We start from the raw sequence: 25,298 nt of genomic DNA, 5'->3' as shown, positions 1-25,298 counted from the left end.
GAAGCCTATATCTTAAAAACTATGGGGTCTGTAAAAAAAAACAAAAAACAATTGATTGTTGTCATTATTGACTCAAGTAAATAAACAACGCAAAGGAAAAATGTTTCTTTTGCTTTTTTCTTGGTGAGGACATTAAAGGGTTAACTGCCAACAGTTAAAAAAATGGAATGGGGCATAGCCCAGTGCAGAGTTGTTTCTTGTTTGTTTCCTTTGATTCTCTTGCCTATTGTTTATAGGGGAGTTTCAGGTTTTATTATTTTTCCTCAGTTTTGATTTTGCTTTCAGTTTGTCTAAGTTGATCTGCACCATAAATATGCTGCATTAATCCACTGCTGTACCAAAAAGGGGGGAAATGAATAACTTGGGCGGTTGAACAAAATTAGGTCCCTTCCTTTTGCCTTGGTTGAGAGTAACAGAGCTGAGATCCTGTGGGGCTTCCAGTTCCAGACAAAGAGCTGCTGGCAAACCAACCAGACATAGTGGTGGCTGACAACGAGCAGAAAAGGGCAATATTAACAGATGTGGCGATCCCAGCTTACAGAAACATCAGAAAGAAGGAGCATGAGAAGACTGAGAAGTACCAGGGCTGAAAGAACAACTGGAAAAAATGTGGAAGATGAAGTCCAAAGTGTTCATCTTCCACATAGTAGGAGCATTAGGGGCCGTGACCCCCAAACTAGGAGAGTGGTTCCAGCAAGTTCTATGTACAACATCTGAGGTCTCTGGACAGTGGAGCCTTGTCCTAAGAACTTAAGATACTGCGCAGAAAACCCAAACTCCCAGGACCTGGCTTGGTTTTGGCTCTGATGAATTGTCAACTTCAGCTGTGAGACCATACAGTATAAAGACTAGGAGTGTAATGATACATCTATCTACACTGATACATCGATTCAATGATCAATGATCCCATAGCATCAATCCAAAATGAAAACACTGATCAGTCAAGCAAGTGCGGAGACGTCAGCTGGTTTCGTCACAACTTTTATTAAGTGCAGGCTTCACCTCTCTGTCACCTTCACGTGTCTAAGCTGGCTACATCTTCATTAACCAAGGGATGACAGATGCGCCTTTATTTTGAAATTCTCCTGGCATGTCTTTCTCTGCCTGAGGGTGCGCACCTCCAAACAAAAAGCAGTACCATAGCAAGCAGCTAGAAATAAGTCACCAGAGCGGAGGCAATATCTTCACTGACTTTGATAAGTGGTCTGGAAACATTTGGGATTTTGGAGAAAGGACGAGTCAAGTTGCATGCTGCGTGTAAGCCATGCGACTTTGAGATAAAATACTCAGGTTTACACAGCATTTTATATTGAACAGGGGGTCTGTTTTTATTAAAAGAGGAGGTTGTTTTTCATTTAAATGTCTGGTTGAGCTCAGGAAGAAAAATGTCAAATGATATTTTAATTAGTGTGTGATTTGAATGGAAGCGATTGTGTTAAATCATCATATGATTGTCTTATATCAATCACTGGCTCCTGAATCGAATAAAAACGAAATCGTATCGTAGGAGACTTTGTGATATCGGCAAACACTGAGTCATTGTCCATTTAATCGATGTAATATCATATCGTAATGAAACTTGTGATTTGCACCCCTAATATAGACGTGTGTGCCTTTCCAATTCATGTTCAGTCATTTGGGAGGCTTGGTCTGCAACAACGTTTAGATGGGTGGTACGTGTCAAGTAACATCCAAATGAATGCCAGGACCCAAGATTTCCCAGCAGAACATTAACAAGATGATCAGTGTATTCATCTGTAAGTAGTTTTAATCCTCAAGGAACAGCAGTTATTTTATAATCCACTTGAGTCAATTTCTAAACTAGACGTTATTTATTTATTTATTTAGTAATTACAGGTGGTATACTGGTGCATAGACGTGGGAATCTCTAGGCACCTCATGATTCAATTCAATTACGATTCAGAGGGCTGCGATTATTGATCCATCTTGATGCATCTTTTGTTCTACAAGTGATTTCTTTTTTCTCACTGTGTGGCTTCTTGGTACTACTACTACTTGTAGTGATCCATAATAACATTAATAATGTTAATAACGCTTTCTTCAGTGATTCTATGACTTCGTTTTTGGTCTCGTTGTAGAGTGTCGGGACCACTGTGTCAGTAAAATATCTTCAAGACTGTACATTGTATCTTAGCTCCAAAGTGTGGAAAATAGCGCAAAAGCCCAGAAGAGACAGCTAGTAACAACTTTACTGGATTTGGGATCTGTGCCAGGAGAGTTATTACTATATCTATAATCTAACTTAGCCTTACTCAGTTAAATCTACTTTTCTCTCACCTTTTCTCTTCTCTCTCCCTCTTGCTGTTCCATGTTATTTTTTGGCAAAGCTACAGGGAGCCACTGCAATGGGGCTAAAGGGTTGCTGACCCCCGCACTGACATTCCGTTATCGATTAACACTTAGATAATCAATTTTTGACATTTGTGAATCAATTCAAAATTGTCCACATCTGAATCACAATGCATCTCAGAATCAATTTTTCACCCCTACTGGTGCATTATATTCTTTTGGGCTCCTAGCAGTTGAGGATACTGAAAGCAGCGAACCACAAGAAACTAACAGCTCAGAAAACAAAGCCTATCAATCAATCAGGCAAGAAACACAAAATTCATCACGGCCGGCCAAGATGGCGCCGGTGGTGCGGTAGCCTGTTGCAGCAGCTCCGTAGCATGTTTTTACATTAGTGTGTTTTTCTTCAACTTTCCTTACTTTTTTCACCTTAGTGTGTCTCTTGTGTATATATATTACTTTCGCTTCAAAAACAGGATAGTTCTTTTACGTGCAATATCCTGTGTTATGTGCAATATCCCATGTATTGCTAGATACTGCAATACAATATTAATAGTGCAATATTCTGTAATTTTCTGTATATTCTGTATTTTGTATGGCTCTTGCTTTGCTTTTGTTTTTCTTTGTTTTTCAATCTTCGTGATTACACTTGTCCCTTTTAATTTTATCTTAATTTATATTTGGTGATGGTTGGTGTGCTGCTGCTGTAACAAAGCAATTTCCTGTCAAGGATCAATAAAGTATTATTATTATTATTATCATCTCAGTACAAATCAGCAATCACACAGTCCACTCATGTCTAGTCAGCATTCGGCTATCCTGATTGACCAAAAACATTTGAACAGTGAAGGATGGCAGGGATTACTCAAGACGTGAATGTGTTCCACCAATGTTCCACATGGGTCCAACAATCCAAGTTACATAGTACGAGAACAGGTGTGAAGGGCACTGAGTGGGAATGAAAGAGGCGCCATTCACCCTATTACAAGTCAGTGTACCATCAGAATGATTTTTAAGCTGTTATTTAAGGTAAAATTGTTGCATAATATTGCTTTAAATTACATGTTTTTTCCATCTGCCTGTTGGAGGGATGACAGAATTTTTACTGATCTAGAGGTAAGCTTTCTCCTTCTGTTTCATCTATGTGACTCTGTGTGTCCTTCACAGACCACAGAGGGCAGTCTAAGTGGGGAAACCAGCAGTACAAACCAGTCAAGCACCAGCCAAACCAAGCAGCTAGCCACCTCTGACTCCAGCCAGCCTCCATCCCCCAACACCAAGACAGATTTCGATCCGATCCTCCCGGAGGCCCAGGCCAGCCTGGTGATGGCTGATATGGATGTGTCAAATACCAGAGAGGGTCACTCTGATTTTGCCTCAGGACAGAACACACCACTGGACCTGACAGGTTGACCTGTAGCATCCCATTCACTGAAAACACATCAAACCACATGCAAGAACATTTTCTTATTTTTAAATTTAGCCCCTACGGCTTTTTCTGTGAAGTTTGTCTCTCAGATTTTTTTTCTCAATCCTCCTTTTTAAATGGTTTAAAGTAGCATATGTTTCTCAACCCAAGAGAAAAGATTTTTCCTTCAACTGATGTGAACTACCCAGAATCACCCAATTTTGGAAATACATTGTACAATGGCATGTATTAACACTGGTAACTATGGGAGGTAATGTTCATTTAGGTTTCATTCATTCAAGTTTCTGGTACCACAAATTCATAACAGAATATCACATCATGGGATCATAGTGATCACTGTAGTCATGCCATTGGGAGTCATTACCTACATCAATAAAGCATAATAATTTTTCCTCTCCATCAGTGAGATATGATCACTTTAAAAGTGATTCATATGGTGTTGTCATATCATGGAACAACTTTAATACCTTAATAGTTAAGCATTTTTCTCAGTGCCAACCTAAGCACATCTCTTTCTCTTTCAGATACTCAGGAAAGCACACTTCCCAAGCTGAGTGATGAGGTGGACTCCAACCAGTTAAAACCTCCAGACGCAGGTATGACTCCAATTTAAAGGAATAAAATAAAACACAGCCATATGCACCAAAGGTGTTTTGTTTTGTCCACAATACCAGTCCATCATTTGTTATCAAATGTCAACCAGTAGAGAGTCCTGATGCATTATCTATATATTCCTGTGTTTGACAGTATGAACAGTAATTTGATATACCAAATACATGAAATGCAGTTTTAAACCAATGGGAGCACTTGAGAGGCGTGATGCAGCTGAGAAATGTAACTGTAACAGAGAGACACAATAAAGTAGCTCTGTGCAAATAAGAGCTGATGGTCGCTAGTGGTGATTCACTGACTTCCAACATTGCACTATGTCAGAAAAACAGATTGGAACCAGTGCAATAAAGAACAAAGTTGAGAACTAGTCTAGGCAGATAACTTTGAGGCTTTTTAACCAATACCAGTCAGTAACCAAGATGGAATATCAAACATTATTAAATGATAGCAGTCTGATGTAGGGGCGGCTGTGGCTTAGGAGGTAGAGCAGTCGTCCACCAATCAGAAGGTCGGTGGTTCGATTCCGGCTCCTCCAGTCTGCATGCCGAAGTATCCTTGGGCAAGATACTGAACCCAAATTGCCTCCGATGTGTGTGTTTCACATCGGTGTGTGAATGTGTGTGAATGTGTTTAGAAAAAAAGCACATTAAATATATAGAATATGTGCTGTATGAATGTGTGTGAATGGGTGAATGTGATCTGTAGTGTAAAGCGCTTTGAGTGGTCGAAAAGACTAGAAAAGCGCTATATAAGTACAGTCCATTTATGATGTTTGGATGTGTTTAGCTCCAGCAACAGCCTCACAGTTACCTGCAGCTGCTGCAGAGCCTCCTCCATCACCTGCTCAGTCAGTTCCTCCATCAGTTGCTTCCAGCACAGAGTGCAGCAGGCAGCCACAGGTGGAGAAACCCCAGCGCTCCAGTGTGAACAAGGAGATGAAGCAGAGCCCTGACAGGGCTGGCAGGTGTCCTCCTCCTCCTCCTCCTTCACGAAGGTCAGCTGATCACTGCGAATCTAACCAGGCTTTCTGCCACACTTTCTACAGTCAAAAAACTATAAATCACCATTATCAATATTATTGTTTTCACAGGTTTCATTTGGCCAGTTCAGGTCTTAGCAATGAAAGATCAGGAGATGTGATCTTCACTACCAGGAAAGAGCTGGCTGGAGCACAGGTATTTGTGTGTGGGTGCATGCACATGGGCATAGACACGAATTCTAGGTACACTTTTGAAATGGAAAGCATATTTAACTTGCAAGTAGACCAACAGAGAAGAAACAGTGTTTTACAGTGTCACATTTTACAGAGTTCTACATGTGTAGTTACAGACACTGTAGACTGTATGCAGAATAGTAGCTTAGCTCACCTTAGATTATCATTATTACTATATCCACTTTTGAATGTGAGTATTTATTTTTAAATAAACCACTTATAGGAATAGCTCTCTGAACTATTTTATAATCATACTGACACAAAATTAAAATACATGATGTAAGTTTGAATTAATACAAAAACTATATTTATTTAATTTAGTGATGATCTTCCTTTCATGTAGAGTTTTGGGATATATTAGACAGTAAATGAGCAGTCAGTTCTTGTAGTCAACATGTTGCGGAGAAATGGAGAGAGACCAGGACCAGATCTTGGGCATGAAGAGGCTTATGGGGTGCTCCTGGTCAGAAGTGATGAGTACCTCCAGTGGTTTGAGGAGGGACAAACCACGAATGAAAAGGCTATCCTGTCTGGTATGAACTGACAGAAGGGCTTCTGCAGCGCAAATTGCAGAAAATGAAAGTTATGGAAGCAATGTGTCACAGCACATGGTACATCACTCCCTTTTGCATATGGGGCTGTAGAGCCACAGACCAGTCAGTGTCCATGCTGGTCATAATGCTTTGGCTTATCAGTGTACTTCCCAGTGTCTGCTTTAGTAAACACATCCAATTGTGTGAAAAAGAAAGAACAACGTCTTTGAATTATATGGTTTTACATATAAGGAGAAAATGAAAAATAATCTGGTCTTTAGCAAGACTTATAACAACACATGACATATTACATTGTGTCATTAGTTCTGTAACAAAAAGTAGGCCAAAATGCAGAAGCATTGTATGAAAAATTAAGTATACTCTTGCTTCCATTGCTTCCATATTAGTTAAGAAGGCAAGTAGCACCCTAGGTGCTGCTAAACAAATACTCTTGGTGGTCTGGAGCATTCAGGTGTGTGTTAACACAATGCCAAGGAGGAAAGACAGTATTGATTTTAGAGAAGCAACTGTCGCTGCCCATCAATCTGAAAGGTACAAGGCCATTTCCAAACAATTCAAAGTCCATCATTCTATAGTGAGAAAGATTGTTCACAAGTGTGAGAGATAGAGATTTGGGCTTGTTGTGCAGTCACACGACCTGTGCACCTTCCAGTCATTGAGTTGACCATGAACTCCTCTGTATACCAAAGTATTCTAGAGTCAAATGTGAAGCCATCTGTCTAGCAGCTAAAGCTTTGCTGAAATTGTGTCATGCAACAGGACAATGATCCCAAGCGCACCAGCACATCTACGACAGATTGGCAGAAAAAGAAAAGAATCAAGGTGTTGCAATGGCCCAGTCAAAGTCCAGAACTCAACCCAACTGAAATGTTGTGGCAGGACCTTAAGAGAGCTGTGCATAAATGAATGCCCGCAAACCTTAATGAACTGAAGCAAGAAGAATGGGCCAAAATGAGTCATACAGGAAATCACTACTTCAAGTTATTCTTGCTGAAGGTGCTTCTACAAGCTATTTAATCATGGGGTGTACTTAGTTTTTCACTCATGGCTTTGGCTTCATTTTTGTTAAATAAATTATGACACAGTGGAATCTCGAGGCTAGATGATTTTTTTTTGTCCTGTTGCATAGAACCACAGACTTCAAAAAGGGTGTACTTTCTTTTCTACATGATTGTATAAGCTTGATTTTAAGTGACTTTGAAGCCTCCACAGATTTTGTAGTATTTTTGTAGTATGTATTTCTTTATAGATATATCACCAACCACAAGCTACCCCAGCCAAAAAGGTGGTTAATATAATCTGTGCTGTGTTTTTACTGCATGAATCTGTTTAAGGATGAGGGTGAGAAAGAGAAACAAGAGAAAAAAAAACCTGTGGTTCCTCAACCCAAACCCCCAAGACAACCACCAGAGGTCAAACCCAAACCCCAGATCTGTGCCTCTGTACATCTGGCTGGTTCCTCTTCCATCCCTACTACAGCCTCTGCATACAGGAAGGAGGAGGAAGATGAGGAAAACAAATTTATGAAAGAGGTACAGGTATGTTTTATAATTAGCTGTTTCCTTAAATTTAAGCAGATAAAATAATGGACCAGGGAAACCCCTGGAACACTAGGGCTGTGTCTGTTAAAAGTAGTGTTCAACCAAAGGTCAGTAACCAAGCAACAATATACCATCATGCATTGCGGTTGTGCTGTGACAGAGAAAAATGGCAGACAGGAGGAGAGAATCAAGTGGCTGCAGGGCAAGTTTGTGCAGTACATTTCAACAACAAGGCAATTCATAGTGCTTTTTACGTAAAACTGAAAAAGCATTAAGACAAAGTGTAAAAGAAACACATAAAGTACATTCAAGTATGATTAAATATAGTTAATATAGTTATTAAGGAGTTAAGAGGTTAGAAAATAAAAAACAAGCTAAAACACAGTAAGACAAATAGGATATAGGAATAAAAGTTACAGTGCAGAGCAATAACTTTATCATAAGCCTTAAATTTGATTTAATAGGAGGCAGCGGCAAACTATTTACTATGGATTGTCCACCTGCTGACATTGATCTGACACATTTTAATTGTGTGACAGTAATGATGTAATTAATGACTCAGAGAAAACAACCCAAGTAGTGTCCAAGTGTTTTAATGCTTTCTAATGAGCTCGATGTATAGTTCCCTGCATTGAATTCCCTAGATACTGAGTAGGGGCTAGTGAATGAGTGACTGATTCTGAGCACAGCCCAGGACTTATCTTGTGCTTTCATGTTCTCAGTGCAACACATGGCTCAGAGTGGCCTTTTGTTAAAAATGGGAAACCAGTGAGTGTGGCACATTGTTGACTGAATACATACTTAGTATACAATAATAAGAATAACAAGAACTAACAAAATACGCTTATAAGCTTAGCTCTTGTTTTATGGGGCGCCACCGTTTGATTTTTGGACGGAAATTGGGGATATTAATTTTGATATCAAGATCGATGTTAATTAATAATAATATAATTATTCTATTCTAATTACTCTGTTCTATAATTCTATATTGATATCAGCACCGTCAATTTAATTAGTCCAGTATCTGAGATCGTGATTCTCTGATTCAGGGATCCGGGTCACCATTGCAAAGAGAAACACAGCTGGGTCTAAATGTGTATTTACAATTTATTGATTATTAAAGAGAATATATGATAAGGTGAATATAAAAATAGAAATACAAATAAAACATTAATGTAAAGATGATGAAATTAGTATGGTGAACTAACAGAAGGTAAAATGAGCAGAATGGTATGGTGGAAGTAAGGAAAGTTTCGTTTATAATCGCATTTGTACCACGAAACAGAAATGTGTTAATAGTGAGCATATAATTTAACAAAACCTACTTAGTTCTTTAACTAGTGATATGCAAAAGTCATTGACATTTTTCGATTTACTAATGACATTTTTGTTAACCATATGTTATCCATTAACCATATGTCACACAATATGTAAAGTTGTTCCACCTTTAACAGTGTGGTGTTTCACAGTATCATATACAGTATTATCTTTAACAAATGGTGTGCAGTGTAATGAAACTGATATGGCACTACCTTTCTCTGACCTCCATATCTCATATTTGTAAAATATTGTAGCCATTGGTTACCAGATAAACTCCTCCTTCATTGGCATTAACATTATTGCTCAAAGCACTGCCTCTTGAATGGTCTTTGCTAGTTCTTTGGTCATATGGACTGAACATACTCTCTCTTTCTTTTTGGATGAATAAACTACAAGTCTCCACCCAGTTTTGGCTTCACAAGTCTTTTGTTTCATTTTAGCTGGGATAAGCCTCAAAGCAGTACATTCTGTATATACAGACTCCATATATACATCACTCCCATGATGGGAGCGATGTAGCAATAGTGTCAGCGATAGTGACCACTGGTCAACATATTTATGAGCCTCCATCACATTTTATTTAGTTCTAGCTAAGAGTTCTAATCATCTAGTCTATAGAAATACATAAATAAGAATAGCTATATGTTGAATTCAGATGGATTAAGACACAATGAGGGTGATCGCAGAGAGCAGGAGGAGACTGATTGCAGTCGTATTTCTTCCCACCTGACTGCTATAGGTGGTGCTTTAAGCATGGGATCTTCCCTCTTGTGAATGCGCAAGTCAAGTATTTTATACAACAGTGTCACTTGTGACCCCAGATAACCAAGGAAAAGTTATATCATACGGTGTTATCCGAGAATCTGTCCCTTTTCATCTTCTGGTTTTCGCAGGTTCACCACTGTAGCAGCTTTGGCTCGACTACTTTTTCAAGTTGTTGAAAAGGTGGGAGCTTGATGACTCTCCCACCGCTACTCTCAGCCTGAGAATTCACTTTCAAGTCAGATTGTGTGACATACCAGCTGTGTTTGCTTCCATTGATACAAAAAAGATAAGTAAAGCCAAGCTAATGGTAGCGTGTTCATGGCGTAGTCTTCATTGGGATTAATTTTCTCGGTGAGGGCAGTGCACTAACTGTCACTCCCAGCTCATCAGAAGCTGAAGTTCTTCTGAATTGTTTTCATCGGCTTTATTGCTTCGCTAGTTGAACTCTATTAATTATTATAGTAGCCTTTGTTAATTGTTATCCCTCATTGGTCAAGGAGGTGTTTGTGCACCCTGCTTCCAACACATGCTAGTATTTACTTTGTGCCCTCATTTAGTGACGGTGCTCTCGTCTGTCCAAACTTACTGAGTTTTGTAGCAACCCTTGTTGGTGAAGGAGGTGTTATATTATAGTTATATACAGATGCCAGAGGAGAGGACTAGGGCTAGCCTCCCTGACAGCAAAGCCACCATTGGCAGTGCCTGTAAAAAAAAAAGGCTGATATTGTGGTCTCGGTTTATTGTGGAGTTTTCCAACGTTTGAGGTCAGCAACTGTCCATCTATGATTTTTCAGACTTATAACACTTGCACTTAACCTGGCAAGTTGTCAACCTGTCTCCTCTGTGGCTCTTCTGCTCCTCTGCACTGACACATTTGTGAGCCACCCTGCCAAGACACTAGCTGGGGAAACACTGCTGTTGTTGTGTCACCTTACCGGACCTCAAACTGCTCTCAGTCTTGTACACCAACACAGGTAGGCTATAGCTTCTAATTGAAGTCAACTAACCAATGCCACTGGAGCAGGCTGTTGAGCCCACAATTTCATCCCTCATAGTTCCTCCAAATGAGGCTTTGCGATCGGATGCTAGGTGTCCTTGACCCCAGTGTCGGGTCACAGATGATCTGTGCAGGGGTTATGACACAGCAGCACATGAGTTGGATTGGTAACTCCCTCTTCCACCTCATGCTTGCCCTATCACCAGTCTCAGTGATGCTTCACTGCAGGCCTTTGCTCTCATGTCCCAGAGGCTTGGATGCCTAATTTCCTCTGGAGGTTCTCTTTAGAGGTCCTGGGGCCAGGAAATGAGGCCTCGGGCCAGGAGTTGGTTATTTTTCCCAGCAGCTGCTCAGGTGCTGGGTTGCCCACACTGCAGACCCATGGGTAGTTTCCACCATAGCCCATGGGTATATGCTTCAATTCTTTTGCCAACCCCATCTTCTGGTCAGGTCAGAATGACCACCATAGGCAACCCGGCAAAAGCCCTAGCCTTGAGCCAGGAGGTGGCTGCCCTCCTGGCCAATGGTGCAATTGAACTGGTAGATCCCCTGTCACACCCCAGGGGGTTCTACTCAACTTATTTTCTTGTAAAGAACAATAAATCATCCTGTTCTCGACTTGAGGGGACTCAACAGGTTCCTTCAAGGTGTTGCCCTTCCATATGGTGAGCACAGTGGTCTTTGAGTCTTAGAACTGTCGCTCAAGGGGAATGGCTCACATACTTCGCGTAGATTCACGTAGATCTGATGAACACCTACTTTCATGTCCCCATTGTACCTCACCACAGGCAGTTTTTATGTTTTGCCTTCCAAGGCCATTGTTTTCAGTTCAGTGTGCTTCCATTCAGTCTCTCCCGCTCCGCATGAGTCACAAGGTGCATAACAGCACGCCTCTTGCCTCTGCTATCTCATGGCATGAAAATCCTGCTGTACTTGGATGACTGGCTGATCTGTGTGCCATCCAGGGCTCAGGTGGCCTGGGACATGGATGTCCTCCTCTTTCACATGGCCCAATTGAGCACCCTGACTCCCTCTCATGTGGACGATATTCTCCACTTTCCCTTCTTCCGGAAGGGCAGGTCATTGTCGTACATACAGTTTCTTCACCTCTTCGGAAAACTGGCAGTGGCCTTGACTATCGTTCCCCTGGGTTTAGTTTTGCTGCATTCTCTAAACAGCCTTCACTTGGGTGTCAAATGGCATAGGCACAGGAGGCTCAGGGTGTGGGGCCTCTTTGGCAGGACAAAGGTGGACCTTTTTGCCTCAGAGGCATTGACCCACTGCTTCTTTTGGTTCTCTCTGGTAGAGGAGACCAGCTCTCTGAGGCTTGGAAGACGCGTCCCTCAAGATCCCTGAGAGCTCCAGTTTGGGACCTGCCCCTAGTGCTTGATGCTCTATGCTTGCCTCCTTTGAGCCCCCAGGACAGACAGGCCCAGATGGGTCTCTATTAAAGCAGCCTTTCTCCTCGCCAATACATTAGCTAAATGTGTCATTAGCTGCATGTTCTGTGTGTGATTTGTGTCAGAGGTGGAACCCAGATGGCTCAGGTGTGACTTTGTGGCCAAATGGCCAATACAGCTTACCTCCCCAATGGTGCTGTCACACTTGCACCTCAACTAGTTTCTTGTTCTGTGGACGAAGTAGTGTTTTTTTTGCAGATACACAACCCTTCGGACCAGCCTTTCTCAAACGTCTTACAGTTGTCAGAGATATGAGTTTTGACCTTGTCATGTTGATTTCCTCCCTTATTTGTGGTGCTGTTTTTCGATGATCTCTCTTACTGGTGACAATGATCCTCTGCTTTTGTTGTAACCTTTTCTTCTAGTGTCTTCAGTGTGTAGTGAACTCCTTTGTTGGACACCATTAGGCGTTTTGCAGTTTCTCTTTAATTGTATCCTTCTTTCCTCAATGTACAAATCTGTACTGTTGTTTCTTTACTCAGCTGTTTCTTTCTAGCCATTTCTGTGGTAGTTTATCAGAGATATGAACACAGGGATTTTTATATGCAAACTCTCAAAAGCCAAAGTGAATAATAGAAACTGTTATTTGTTTTTTAACTTTTGCACTGAAGTTGTGACTCTTGCAAATCTTCTCAACCCTAAAACTAACCCCTTCTCTTCTTTTGTTAACCTTTATCCAGCAAAGGTCTAGTAAAAGCAATGTTTACCTAAAGGTAAATTGAGGAAAATTGTTCATATCAATGAAAACAAAGTCTGATCATGCAGTAAATACATCCCGACATCCATAGAACTCATACTGGTTTTTAAGAAAGGCATTGTAAACAGAAACTTGAAGTTGCTTCCAAATGTTTGACCTGTATTGGCCTTGCTTCCAAACTTCTGGCCTGTAGTGTAGCTGCCTCCTGTAAATACTCATGAATGTTTCTAAATACTGAAGAAACAATGGAAGTGTATTTTGAGTAATAATAGAACAGAAAAGATATATTTTCCAGATGTTCACATGTTTAAGCTTGCTTTTTCTAATTACAGGTGACTACAGAACTGTCAAATAAGAATAATTTGCCAGGTGGAAAAAGACAATGGAAAGGAGAAATGAGGGCACCTTCAGCATCACAGGTGACCAATCAAAGGCCCTCTGTGTTAGCAACATTTAATCACCAGTCAGCTCCTAAGACAGAAATTACAAATGGCTGCCCTCATAAACTGAGAACATCAGGTGAACTGGAAGAACACTGTGAAGGTGGAAAAGACAGTTTAAGTCCTGATAAGAAGACAGAAGCAGAGGAGGAAGTAGTCAAGCAAGCACTTTCCTTAAACTGTGCAATAGTAGAGAAAGTTGAGGTGCTCCCACCTATTGCTTTACAAGATGTTCAGAAAAATGAAGAGATGCTCACACTAACCCAAAAGAAAGGAGGGAAGATGGAGACACTTACTGGCTCAACTTCACAAAGAGAAAATGATCTTATTGTAAATACCACTGAACAGATAAACATGGAGCTTGTTGGGAAGGTGTCCTCCCAAACCACAGCAGAAAATAAGGTCATGTTTACAACAGTTGTTACTCTGAAAAAAGGAAAGATTCAAGGAACTGACATAACAAGTTCTGACCAGACAAATAGAAAAGTTGTCAAAGAGGTATCAGCTGTCAAGAAATCAAATTTGATGGTGATTGTAACTTTACAAAAAGAAAACACACTGGAGGATTGTTCAACAGAGTTGTCACCAGCGTTCCAGCAGGAGAAGTCCCGGAGCTTGGATCAGGAGTGTCTTGCTTCTACTCCCATCCTAAAACCTTCCCCCTTTTCACCAAGCCTGACTGATAGCCACAGCAGCAAGCACCAGAATGAGGAGACTACAGTGCAGGTATCCAGGGATCGATCACAATACACAGAAGAAGGAAGTAGCCTGAGCCCTGATATGTGGGAAGATGAGGGACCTCCTCCCCCACCACCTCCAAACGATAAAATCAGCCATAGAATTTCCAAGACCAGAGTCTGGGGACAGTCTGAAGAGGAAGACTCAGCCAAAATGAATTTCTCTGATATACATAGTGTGGCTCAGCACAGTACTGGTGAATCCCCTTATCTGAGACATGGGGACAAGGGTTTCGAGGACAGTGATAACAAAAAGCCTATTATCATCAGCTTGAATGAGCCTATCAACATTCAGTCAGCCTACAAACGTCTGTCTACCATCTTTGAATGTGAGGAAGATCTTGATGGAGTGCTCTCTCCAGAAAGTATAGTGGATGAAGAGCAGACAAAGCACAGAGAAAAGGAACAGGATGGAAGAAAACCTTGGATCACTGAAATGAATACAGGCTTAGGCCTTAAAGACATCACAGAGACTGGTCAGAATTACCATTATATGCAGCATCAAGGGTCTCCAGTAGATAATGTCTCAGTTCCTGAAAGCCAAGACCAGGGTAAATCTGACTCACCCAGAAAGACAGAGACCAAAAGAAAATTCAAATTTAAGTTACCCAAAAACAAATTAGCTGCAATTAGCCAGGCCATTCGAACAGGGCCCAAAACAGAAAAGAAGACTCTTGAGGTTGTTGTCTATGAGGAAGAGGAAGAGATAGCATCAGACAACAGGCCAGTGATGGAGACCAAGAAGCAGACAAAGGAATCCAAGAGGTTTGAGATGAATAGTACCAAATGTTTCAACTTAGGTGAAGATAGGGGCTATGACAGAGACCTCAAGGTGTCCTCTCCCAGACACTCCAAATCACACAGCCGGATAGAGGAGCTCTGCAAGAGTACATTAGACTCTATTGACAGTCTAGAAGAGTCCATTAAACAGTTGGAAATTAGTGTGGATGGTATAACTGCCCCTTCTTCCCCCTCCTCCTACCTGTCTTCACCTCCTCAGTCCTTTGATTCTGTCTTTGACTCCAGTGACAGAGCCAAGCTTAAAGGCAAAGTCAGACTAGAAAGAGAGAGAAACCCATCCAAGAGGCCATCCTCTCAGATCCTCAAGGGTCCAAATCCACCTCAGAGTAAGAGGGCCAAACCACAGCTTCTACAGGACACTGGGAAAAACTGCTCCAAGAAACAGGTCTAATGTTCCTCTCCCTGCGGAGTTCCCTTAATTCAGTGGTGCTGGGCTGGTGGTTGGCTGTCTGCTTTGACTGTCTGGCTCTAAGCTCATTTTCTGCTCTACGAACCTGTCCCAACCAGGGCTCATTTTGTATCCTCAATTAAACTCTGTAATAATATTTGCCAGGAAAGACAAATTTTATAAATTTTGCCTTTTACTGGTTATTTGTCAGTGTCGCCTGAAGGTCCAATGTATTGGCATTTGGTACAAATAATGGCTTCCATTTTTGAAAATTATCTCTAGTAATCTGAAACAGGCTAGTTAGTTATGGTTCAGCAAATGCAGCAAACAGGATGGCAAATAAAACTTTCTCAAGGCTAAATAACCTAATGTGTGTTCAGACTGTACAAGAAACAACTTTTTGCCTTGTGTTATGTGCACAAAATGTGACTGTACACTTATTTGTCACAATGGACCAACTGTACAAATGTTAGCTTTAGCCAGCTAGCTATGAATGCACCACTGTTGTGTTTGGAGTGTAGATTTGCTCTGTTTGAATGAAAGCTCAAATTCTGACTGTTCTCAGAACTTAAGCTCTTTGGGTTATTTTACACTACATCCTCTCCCTTTCCTTTTCTCTCTTATAAGTTCATAAATTGGGGCCTTGGGATGAAGGGGAATTTTTTTAGCTCAAGTTAAAACATTTTCAACAACTGTTTGTCTCAGTTCTTACCTACCATGTGGTTAACTGTGGTTAAATAGCTTGGAATGCAATGTTTCATGTAATCTTTGATCTTAATTTGCTTCTTGAATCTGAAGCTTTTGACTGCTCTTCACCGTTGCCACCATACAAATACTGTATCTCCTCCATGTTTTTCAGTGACAGCATTGTTCCATCCAGTCTAGACTAACTAAACTTTTGTTTATGCAGACATCCGGCAGCAGCTCCAGCTCATCTGCTTTGCGATCCCACACCAAATCTCACCACTTGTCCTCCTTAGGCTCACCAGAGAAGACACCTAAGGTTCAGCAGCAGGGTACCCAGAAGCCACCCAGCCAGGTAAATGAAGTCTGAGACCTGAGGTTAGAAAGCTGTGAATCAACATAGACTGAAAGCAAATTACTGTAATGTGTTCTTAAACAACATGGAAACTTTTGTTTTAAAGTATTAGTACATTCAGCTATTTAGTGGTAACTGACAGGGGGTAAACTTGACCCTACTATCAATGTTCATCATTATGTAAACCACCACTTGAACTAACAAAGAAGATATTTTATTTCTATTATTAATTAAATGCCAGATGGACACTGCTTACTATGAAGTTACATATATTATAATAATAGCACTGACTTACATTACCAGTCAAAGGTTTTAGACCACCTCCAATTTTCCAGCTGTTACTGACATTTACATAGTGTAATCTGAACCTGGATAGGTAGAACTCACATTTCTCAGCTTTGACAAAAGGTACTCCAGCAGGCTTCAATGTGCTACTCCATGTTCTGACAAAAATCTGAATGTCATCTGAATACACAAAAAGAGAGATGAGCTTGCCCCAACTGCATAGGCTCCTCTGGTGGCACAGGAGGTGGGAACAAGAGGGAGGCTCAGAGGAGACTAGGCTGAGCTCCCTCTGCGGAATGGTCAGGAAGGAGGAAGAATGGGGGCTTGGGGATGGCCCAGTTTCTCCCTTTGACGTTATAACTAAACAGGTCAATAAAGAAATTAATGCATCTAAACAATCAGTTCATCTTTAATAGTCTCTGAAAAGCCATCAGAACTCCCCATGACAAAACTTCATCCCACTCGCTTTCTGCTGCCAAAATCCTAAATTTAATTGCATAATCTGCCATACCACCTCTGGAGCCCAGATGGAGGAAGAGTGGCTAGCTCCCTTAAAAGGATGATCAAAAAGAAGACAAGGAGGTAGAACAAAGGATGACATGGTTTTATGGGATGGTGCCAAAGCTGTTGAGGGGACATATCATTCCAAATTACATTGAGAATAAAAAAAACAAAGAGAAGCCAGGAGACTTGAACTGGAGACTGAAATTATCAGGTTAGAAAAAGAACACAAAATATCAAGAAAAAGGAATACATTAGAATTATTAAAACAGGAGAGACAAAAATTAGATGATTTACTCACATATAAAGCAGAGGGAATGCTCAGATTTGTGAAAAGAAAATATTATGAAATGGGGAATAAAGCAAGTAGGTTATTGGCTTTTCAGTTACGGAAAGCTCAATCGAACCGTGTGGTACCTAAAATTAAACACCCCGACACAAAAAGAATTACCTCCCAACCGAAAGAAGTAGCAGAGGCATTTGCTGCATACTATAAAAAATTATATGAAGGTCAAGAATTAACAGGGAAGGAGAAGAAAATAACAAGACTCCTGAACTCGATCCAGTTGAATAAATTATAACAGGATTAGGCTCAGATGCTATCTTCTTCCATAACCGTACAGGAAATAATAGATAGTATTAGTAAATTAAAGAACAGTAAATCCCCGGGTGTTGACGGATACTCTGGGGAATATTATAAAGTTTTTGTTCATCGAGCTAGCCCCAATTTTATGTCGGGTGTATAATTATGCACTGGCATGAAAGGGACCCCCCAAAAACCTGGTCAGAGGCAATTATCACAGTTATACACAAAGATGGAAAGGACCCCACTCAATGGCCAGGATTTAAAAATCCTGATCTCTATCTTGGCAAATAGAATACAAAAACACATCCGGAAATTAGTTAACTGTGATCAAATGGGGTTCATAACCGGACGGGAGGGCACCAGTAATGTCAGACGAGCTCTAAATCTACAATCTATTGCTTCTGGTGTGTACTAGATACACCAGACAATACTTTCTATATCAAAAACAAATGGGAGCTGGAGTTAAATATTATAATTGAGGATGGGGAGTGGGAAACAATGTGCATTGGATGTCATAAAGGTATCAATAGTAACATGTGGAAGGAGTTTGATTGGAAGATGAAGACAAGGTTCTTTAAGACGCCTTCTGTGGTCTCTAAATTTGTAGATAACCCAGATGCAATATACTGTTGGAGGGGATGTGTAGTGGTTGGCGACCACTCACACATATTTTGGGACTGCCCAATGATGCTTCCTTTTTGGAAGGGGGTAAAGAGCGAGATAAATAAAGTTCTGGGAATTAACATACTATTCACCCCAAGTCAGTTTCTTTTCGATCTAACTCCTGAAGGCATGTATACTAGAGACCAAAAGCACTTGCTACATATACCTGATTGCTAGGAAAATGGTGACAATAAAATGGATGAATCCACAGCCACCTACAGTGGCACAGTGGAAACAGAAGCTGAGGGAAGTGTATGGAATGGAGGCCTTAACTGCTCAGTTACAATTAAGGTCTGATGTCTTCGTGAGGAGGTGGCTACCTATAGCAAGATACTTCTCTAACTGAGGGGAATCCCACAGTATGCTGGAATGTCTTAACTGTCCACCTATTTATTTATTTATCTATCTATTTAGTATTTTTCACTCAGTAGTACTATTCGGCTTTCTGGGCCCCAGGGTTTTTTTGTTTTTGTTTTTGTTTGTTGTTTTTTTTCTTCTCATTAGCACTGTCATACATAACTTGGGATGTTGTCAAGGAATGTTTGTGTTTCTCTTTAATAAAAAATAAAGTTCCAAAAAAAAAAAAGAAGAAAGAAATAGCACAAAATGCTAAGACTACTATGTCTTTGGACAGTTAAATAAGTATAAATTAACATTCACTACAGAATTCAGAATTGCATTCTGCCAGGGAAATGGAGTTGCCTCTGTTTTTTATGTGATGAAAACCAGCAAACATTTTTTTCAGCAGAAAATGTGGCAGCAATTAAGCTTAAGTTCTTAAGTCCATCTGTCTCAAGGATGGACGTGTTGTGCATTCTAAGATGCTTTTCTGTTCACCATAGTTAGCCAGAGCTAAGAATGGTTCTGTCAGCTCCAACCAGTCTGGCCATTCTCCTCTGACCATTGTCATCAACAAGGTGTTTCTGTATGCAAAACCGGATGTTTATTGTTTCTGTTATTAGTTGTGTTTTGCATCATTCTGAGTAAACTCCAGACACTGGTATGCTGAAAATCCCAGGACAACAGCAGTTTCAGAAATACTAAAACAAGCCCATCTGGGACCAACAGCCACACCTCTTCTGATGTTTGATGTGAACATTAAGTGAAGCTCCTGATCTGTATCTGCATGATTTTATCCATTGCAGTGCTTCCACATCATTGGTTGATTGGATATTTGCATAGATTAACTGGTGCACAGATGTTCCCAATTAAGTGTTTGTGACTGTACATTCACCAGTAAGTGCTCAATCCACTACCCCAGCATCTCATGTATGGCCTCTGATAGAGCTGTCAGCTGAAGTGGTGATCACAGTGGACAGCAGTGGGTGAAGCAAGACCAGAGTCTTGTCTCTCTGATCCAGCTGTATATAACCTTGCTATAAACTGCTCCAAAAAAGAAATGTGCTGGGGTTTGCTGCCAGTCCTGAGACAGGTGTTGATGGTGCTTACAGCTAAGTGCTTATCAGATTGTTCAAATAGGCATGATTTTTTAATTTTCCATTCTTCTGCTCTACCACTGTCCATGTGAACAACTGAGTGCAACACTTCATTGCACTATACAGATCATATTCACCCATTAACACATATATTAATATAGCACTGCACACCACAGCAGTGGGAAGGCACTTACAGCAGATGAGCAGATAGTATCATTTCTAGACTTGACAAAAGGACGGATTGGCCAAAGCCATAGAAATAACAAGTATGAGTGCTCAGATTGAATATTGTTCTCCTGTTATTTCAGTTGTGTGTTGTTGGTGTTGACTTGTATTCCATGGTGTCTATTTGCAGGCTGACAGGCCACACCAGGCCACACCAGGAAATGCACTAGAAGCAAAGCTAGTCAACTCGAACGCACAATGGTGACAGCCTCGAGGGACACAGTGTGACAGTTTGATGCTCCCATCTAGGATTTAGGTTTTAAAAACATGTAAGTGCAGACTGAGATAACATTGCGCTGTGTTCCTACAGCAATATTTTGTGATGTTTAGTTTTTGACATTGTTTGAATGGGCTATGGGAAAAGATAAGGCTTGTAAAACCTAAAAAAAACTCTGTCCTGATATGCTTTTAAGTGCCACCTCTGGAGCCCAACCTTTCAACAGCATGGTTGATATTACTGGCTGGTTTTAGTTCATCACACATATTTCTGTGTCAGCTGTTGCATAATAAAACTGCAGCACAGACATACCAAAGATGTGTTTAAGGTAATTTAAAATGTGTGTCCTCAATCATCCTTTGTCCAGTGGAGAGTGTACTTTTTAACTGCAAAATGATCCTCTCAGGACATATCTTACTCATGTTCTTTAACAACATTTAAAGATTTTTTATTAGAATTGTTTACAATGGAGAGTAAAATAAGTGTTTCTGAGAAATAATGTGATAAAGAATTATGTATTTAACCCATGGATGTAAAAATTGTGGATAAAGGTGATGCCTGTTTGCTTACAGGCTTACAGGAACATTAGCTTCTAATATTCAGTACTGGTTGAGCTCTAGCAGCACACACCAACAGCAGGTATCCAGGCTCCCGCAACTTGACTTCTCTGCAGGTGACAGCACATCTTTTCTTCTGCTATCCTAGCTGTCAGAATGCACAGACTGGAGAGACTTCACTGACACAGAATATTTTTCACAACACTACATGGAGTCCCACCTTCACCTTTAAAAATAACATGTTGAAGACATTAGCTGGTCAACTACACCTGAGAAGATTAGTTCTTTAGGAGAAGAATCTAGTCAAAGAACACATTATTATTATGTAATAATTATTAATTATAATTACTGTATTTTCGATTAACCCACTTTTCCTTAACCTATTTGGTTTGCTTCCATTTCAGACATTGTACACATTTTCCACTACTCAAACTTGAGCCTATATCTTTCTACATCTTTCAATAACAAAGTGCGAATATGTTAGACGTCTCATCTGCCAGAGCCAAATATACAGCAGAGAGCACCTTGCAGGCAGTCAGACAGTGTGAGATGGAATTTCACTGTAATGTCACAGGTCAAGATACAGAATAATATTAATTATTCTAATTCAATAGTTATATTTTAGCGTGAGTTTATTTTTTTTCACCCATTCCATCAGGTCTGTAAAGTGCAGTAGAAGAGCTTATTTTAGATTATTGGTGTGTGAGATACAGTATGTGTGGTTTCATTGAACACTGCTGAATATATTTCTATATTTAAAAAAGTTCTAGGTGATTATCAGTATGCAAAGTTTATACAAAGACAGTCATATATAGTCTGTAAATCTGTAAGAGTTTTTATGTCAATAATATGTAAATGATATGTAGCTTGATATATTAGATATATTTAGACATAGCTGTTGGTTATTGTGCTTATAGAACCATGTCCATTTGTAGTGATGTGTTTAAAGTGATTTTGCTAGAAAGAAAACATATTTTTTCTTTTGTTTTGGTTTTAATACACTACTAAGTTAGTTCTCTGTCACAGACACCTTCAGACAGGTAAGGCAAAAGCCATCAAGACTAAAGGCACATTCCACCATTGTGGGAAACGTGCTTCTTAGTCAGATGAGAAGATGGAGATCAACATAGAGGTGTGTTCAGGACAAGCACGAGAATCTCTGAGCTCCATCAAAAGTGAAAAACTACCCATTCCAACATCTCCAGACTTTCTATTGTACTCAGCAGGGTTGTGTGTGGTCCTTTGCAAATGGTGCCCTGTGTCTCTGAAATCAGTGCCATTTGATCATTTCATTACTAATCAGCACCACAAATTCTGTTGTGGGGGTCTGTTAGTCATGGATTGGACAAAATGTGATTTTATCATATGTAAAGCACAAATTTAGCACTGATTTATTACCAGCCCTTAATATTTATGTAATAGTAATAATAAAAGACAGAGCACACCAGTTGAAACAGAATGAGATTACTCTGGCGAATAGGAGCAAGATGGCACGAATGTCACATACTACATAATGGAAATGAAAACTAATGTTAAAAAATAAAAGTTGCTGTAGGAAGCAGTATAGCCAGCTCATGTTTGAAGTTTGGATGAAACTGGTGCAGGCTGGAGTAAACACACTCTAGATATATCTGAGTACAGGACACAGAGATGAAAATGATTAATTCAACTTCTCATGTGACTGTTCTTTTTTCTGTAAGGCTACAATCTGAGCTTGGTATTTGGTTTGTTGTGATGTGATGTGTAATGTGATGTAATACACACAGTGTGGACCTTTTACTGTTTCAGTGTATTAAAAGCCTTTTGAATGTTTGCTGTTTTTCAAACATACAAGGTAGTCAAGTCAAGTCAAGTCAAATTTTATTTATATAGCGCCAATTCACAACAGAAGTTATCTCGAGACGCTGTACATATAGAGCAGGTCTAGACCGTACTCTTTATCTTATAAGATTTACAGAGAAAAACCCAACAGATCCCACCATAAGCAAGCACTAGGCGACTGTGGCAAGGAAAAACTTCCTTTTAAGAGGCAGAAACCTCGAGCAGAACCGGACTCAAGGTGGGCGGCCATCTGCCTCGACCGGTTGGGTTTAGACAGAAAGGTACAGTTTAACAGAAGCTTTCACTTGCACATAGGTAGTGTCTTTCTTTTGTTTTTGCTCTATCAAGATGTGTGCATGCCAGTTGTCTGTCAGACTGAATCATGTTGAGTTTACACTGCTGTAAGTAACTGTATTTTGTGGTTGTGTGAGCTGTTGGCTCTCATAGGTTTGAGCTTCCGAGAGAACTAATAAAGGGCTTCCCCAGTGTGCTCCTGCTGTCCAGCTTTATTTTACAGCACAGTGCTGCATGTTATGTCAGTAGAGGGCAGTAGAGACACACCAGAGTCCTGATGACCCTGAAAAAGCACTTTGCGCCTCTGATCTGATTCATATTTCACATTTACACATACCCTAACCGTAACCCTAACCCTTCATTCTAAATCATAAAACTGGAGTACTGAAAATGTAATGCAACAAAATAACAATTTAAAAAACTACACACACAAAAAGTCAAATTAAGAGTCCTTTCCTGAAGAAAATGTGAGTAATTGCTGTGAGCACTAATGATGATGCTGATGATTTTTGGATTTTATGATTAAAACTCATTGAATGATTGTATTGGCAGAGTTGCAGATGCAGTGGAAGTGAATGTAAGCTTTAATGCATTATATGTCATTGTAATTAGCTTATGTTCAGTTCATCAGTGTGAGCATTTCAAAATATGATATTCACACTTTTTCAGGTCAGTCTTAAAGCAATGTTCAGTTTCCTGTATGAATACTAAAACAGTTTTTGGGTCCAATATGAACAGGAGGAAAGATTACTGTGAGCAAAACCTGTCTGTGGAAACAACAACAAAGAGGGAAAGAAGCTAACTTTGAAAGATACCCACTTGATTTGATTTACAAATACGAATACCTCAAATTAACCTCAGATAAAGTTTGGATTATATTTTCATAGAGAACTGGATCTCTAGATTTTGTCTTCAATTACATAGATTGGAGTACATCAGAGAGGGATCTCTTAATGTCCAGTATGTGAACCAATCCTTCAACAATAATACAATCTCTCATAAGACAGGATATGACATATGAATTGTCATTTAGCAATCAAACTGTGAGAGAAGACTGAAATCAAATATCTCTGGAAAAAGTGACACAGCTCATGGATATCTCATCAAATGTGAACAAATCTGGGAATGTAATATTAAAATGAGGGAAACACTGTTTAACACTATATGTAATCATGAATGGTTTCAAGTGGGAAAAAAACAAACATTAAAAACAACTAATTAAACCAGTAAAAGGGCCAATCCAACAAGAATGAAGGACAAATACAAAGCAGGAGACAACAGAGTGATGAGAGGAGGACAAACAAGTCTACAGCTCACATATGTAAATATGGTCCACTACACTGCTCCGCAGACCTTTGGGGCTCTGTGTACTGATCCAGTATAGCAGCCTCGGTTCAATCAGGAGAGACTTAGAAGAAAAACATGCACGGATCTGGATTAGAATAGAATTTTATTGTGCACCGGAGAAACAGAGTTTTGGCGCTTAGACCCCAGCAGGAAGTAGATCACTATGGGAAGCATTCAGATTTTAATTGGTGCTTCCGATATATAGGAAACCACCCCCCAAAAAATTAAGGTAAACCATACCTGACGCATCATACTAAATGAGAGTAAGGAGCAAAATTTTAGATCCGCACATAAAAAGCAGCTACCATGGAATGGTAAAGAGGAAAGAGTGGTAGCTATGCAGGGAAGAAAGGCGAGCTATTAGGGATTAAGGGGCTGGATGAAAATAAAGTGGTCAAAGGTCATTAGAGTGGGGAATACTACATGATGCATGGGAAATGCAACTGGAATGCAGGAATGCCATTATGCAGGAAATGCAAAGTGAAACGAGGAGCATGCAAAGGGCCAGAGAGAATGTTTGTGACACCACCACCAGTATATGCAAGACTTACATGCTAGCTACGAAGCTAGCTGAGCAGCCAAAGCTGAGGCGGAATCTAGACTGCAATGAGGAGTAGGTGCAGGAGGAGCAGAGGCCCATTGTTGAAGAGAGGCAGAGGAGATTCCTTGCATTGGAACTGAGGTGACAGTGCCTATTCTATATGAATAACCTGCATATGCTGAGGAGATAGATTACACTTGTGAAGACCTTATGAGTGATGATTAAACCATGCTGGTGTGATTGCCTGAGGTTAAAACATGACCCTCTCTAAGCAGGACAGAGGCAAAACTTGGAAAGTGATAGCACATCTGTTATCCTGGAGCAGAGGGAATCACTAGCAGTTAAAGCAGGGGAATTGCAGTATTGATGCTGAGAAAGTTAGAACATGAGCAGAAATCATGACCCGTATTTGCATAACTTACATGAAGTTCAGAGAACGCTGAGTAGCTAGAACTGAGGCAAAATCTGGCCATATAGTAGAAACCATAGCTGAAAGGACCAGCAGCCCTGTAACTGGAGAGA

General features: G+C 40.2%; 1 protein-coding gene across 1 annotated transcript in view; it reads left to right on the top strand.

Annotated features, from left to right (window-relative positions):
- LOC108896737 (sickle tail protein homolog) overlaps positions 1-23,084 on the top strand; it is a 93,922-nt gene extending 70,838 nt beyond the window's left edge. The window contains 8 exon segments of the mRNA XM_051070199.1: positions 3,478-3,718; positions 4,264-4,335; positions 5,138-5,345; positions 5,442-5,526; positions 7,453-7,650; positions 13,231-15,261; positions 16,175-16,303; positions 20,130-23,084. Coding sequence (XP_050926156.1) covers positions 3,478-3,718; positions 4,264-4,335; positions 5,138-5,345; positions 5,442-5,526; positions 7,453-7,650; positions 13,231-15,261; positions 16,175-16,303; positions 20,130-20,204 — 3,039 coding nt within the window. The 3' untranslated portion in view covers positions 20,205-23,084.
- The last annotated feature ends 2,214 nt before the right edge of the window (positions 23,085-25,298 follow it).

The sequence above is a fragment of the Lates calcarifer genome, linkage group LG4, assembly GCF_001640805.2.
Source record: "Lates calcarifer isolate ASB-BC8 linkage group LG4, TLL_Latcal_v3, whole genome shotgun sequence".
In the NCBI taxonomy this organism is placed as follows: domain Eukaryota; kingdom Metazoa; phylum Chordata; class Actinopteri; family Centropomidae; genus Lates; species Lates calcarifer.
This window is presented reverse-complemented; position numbering and strand designations above follow the sequence as displayed.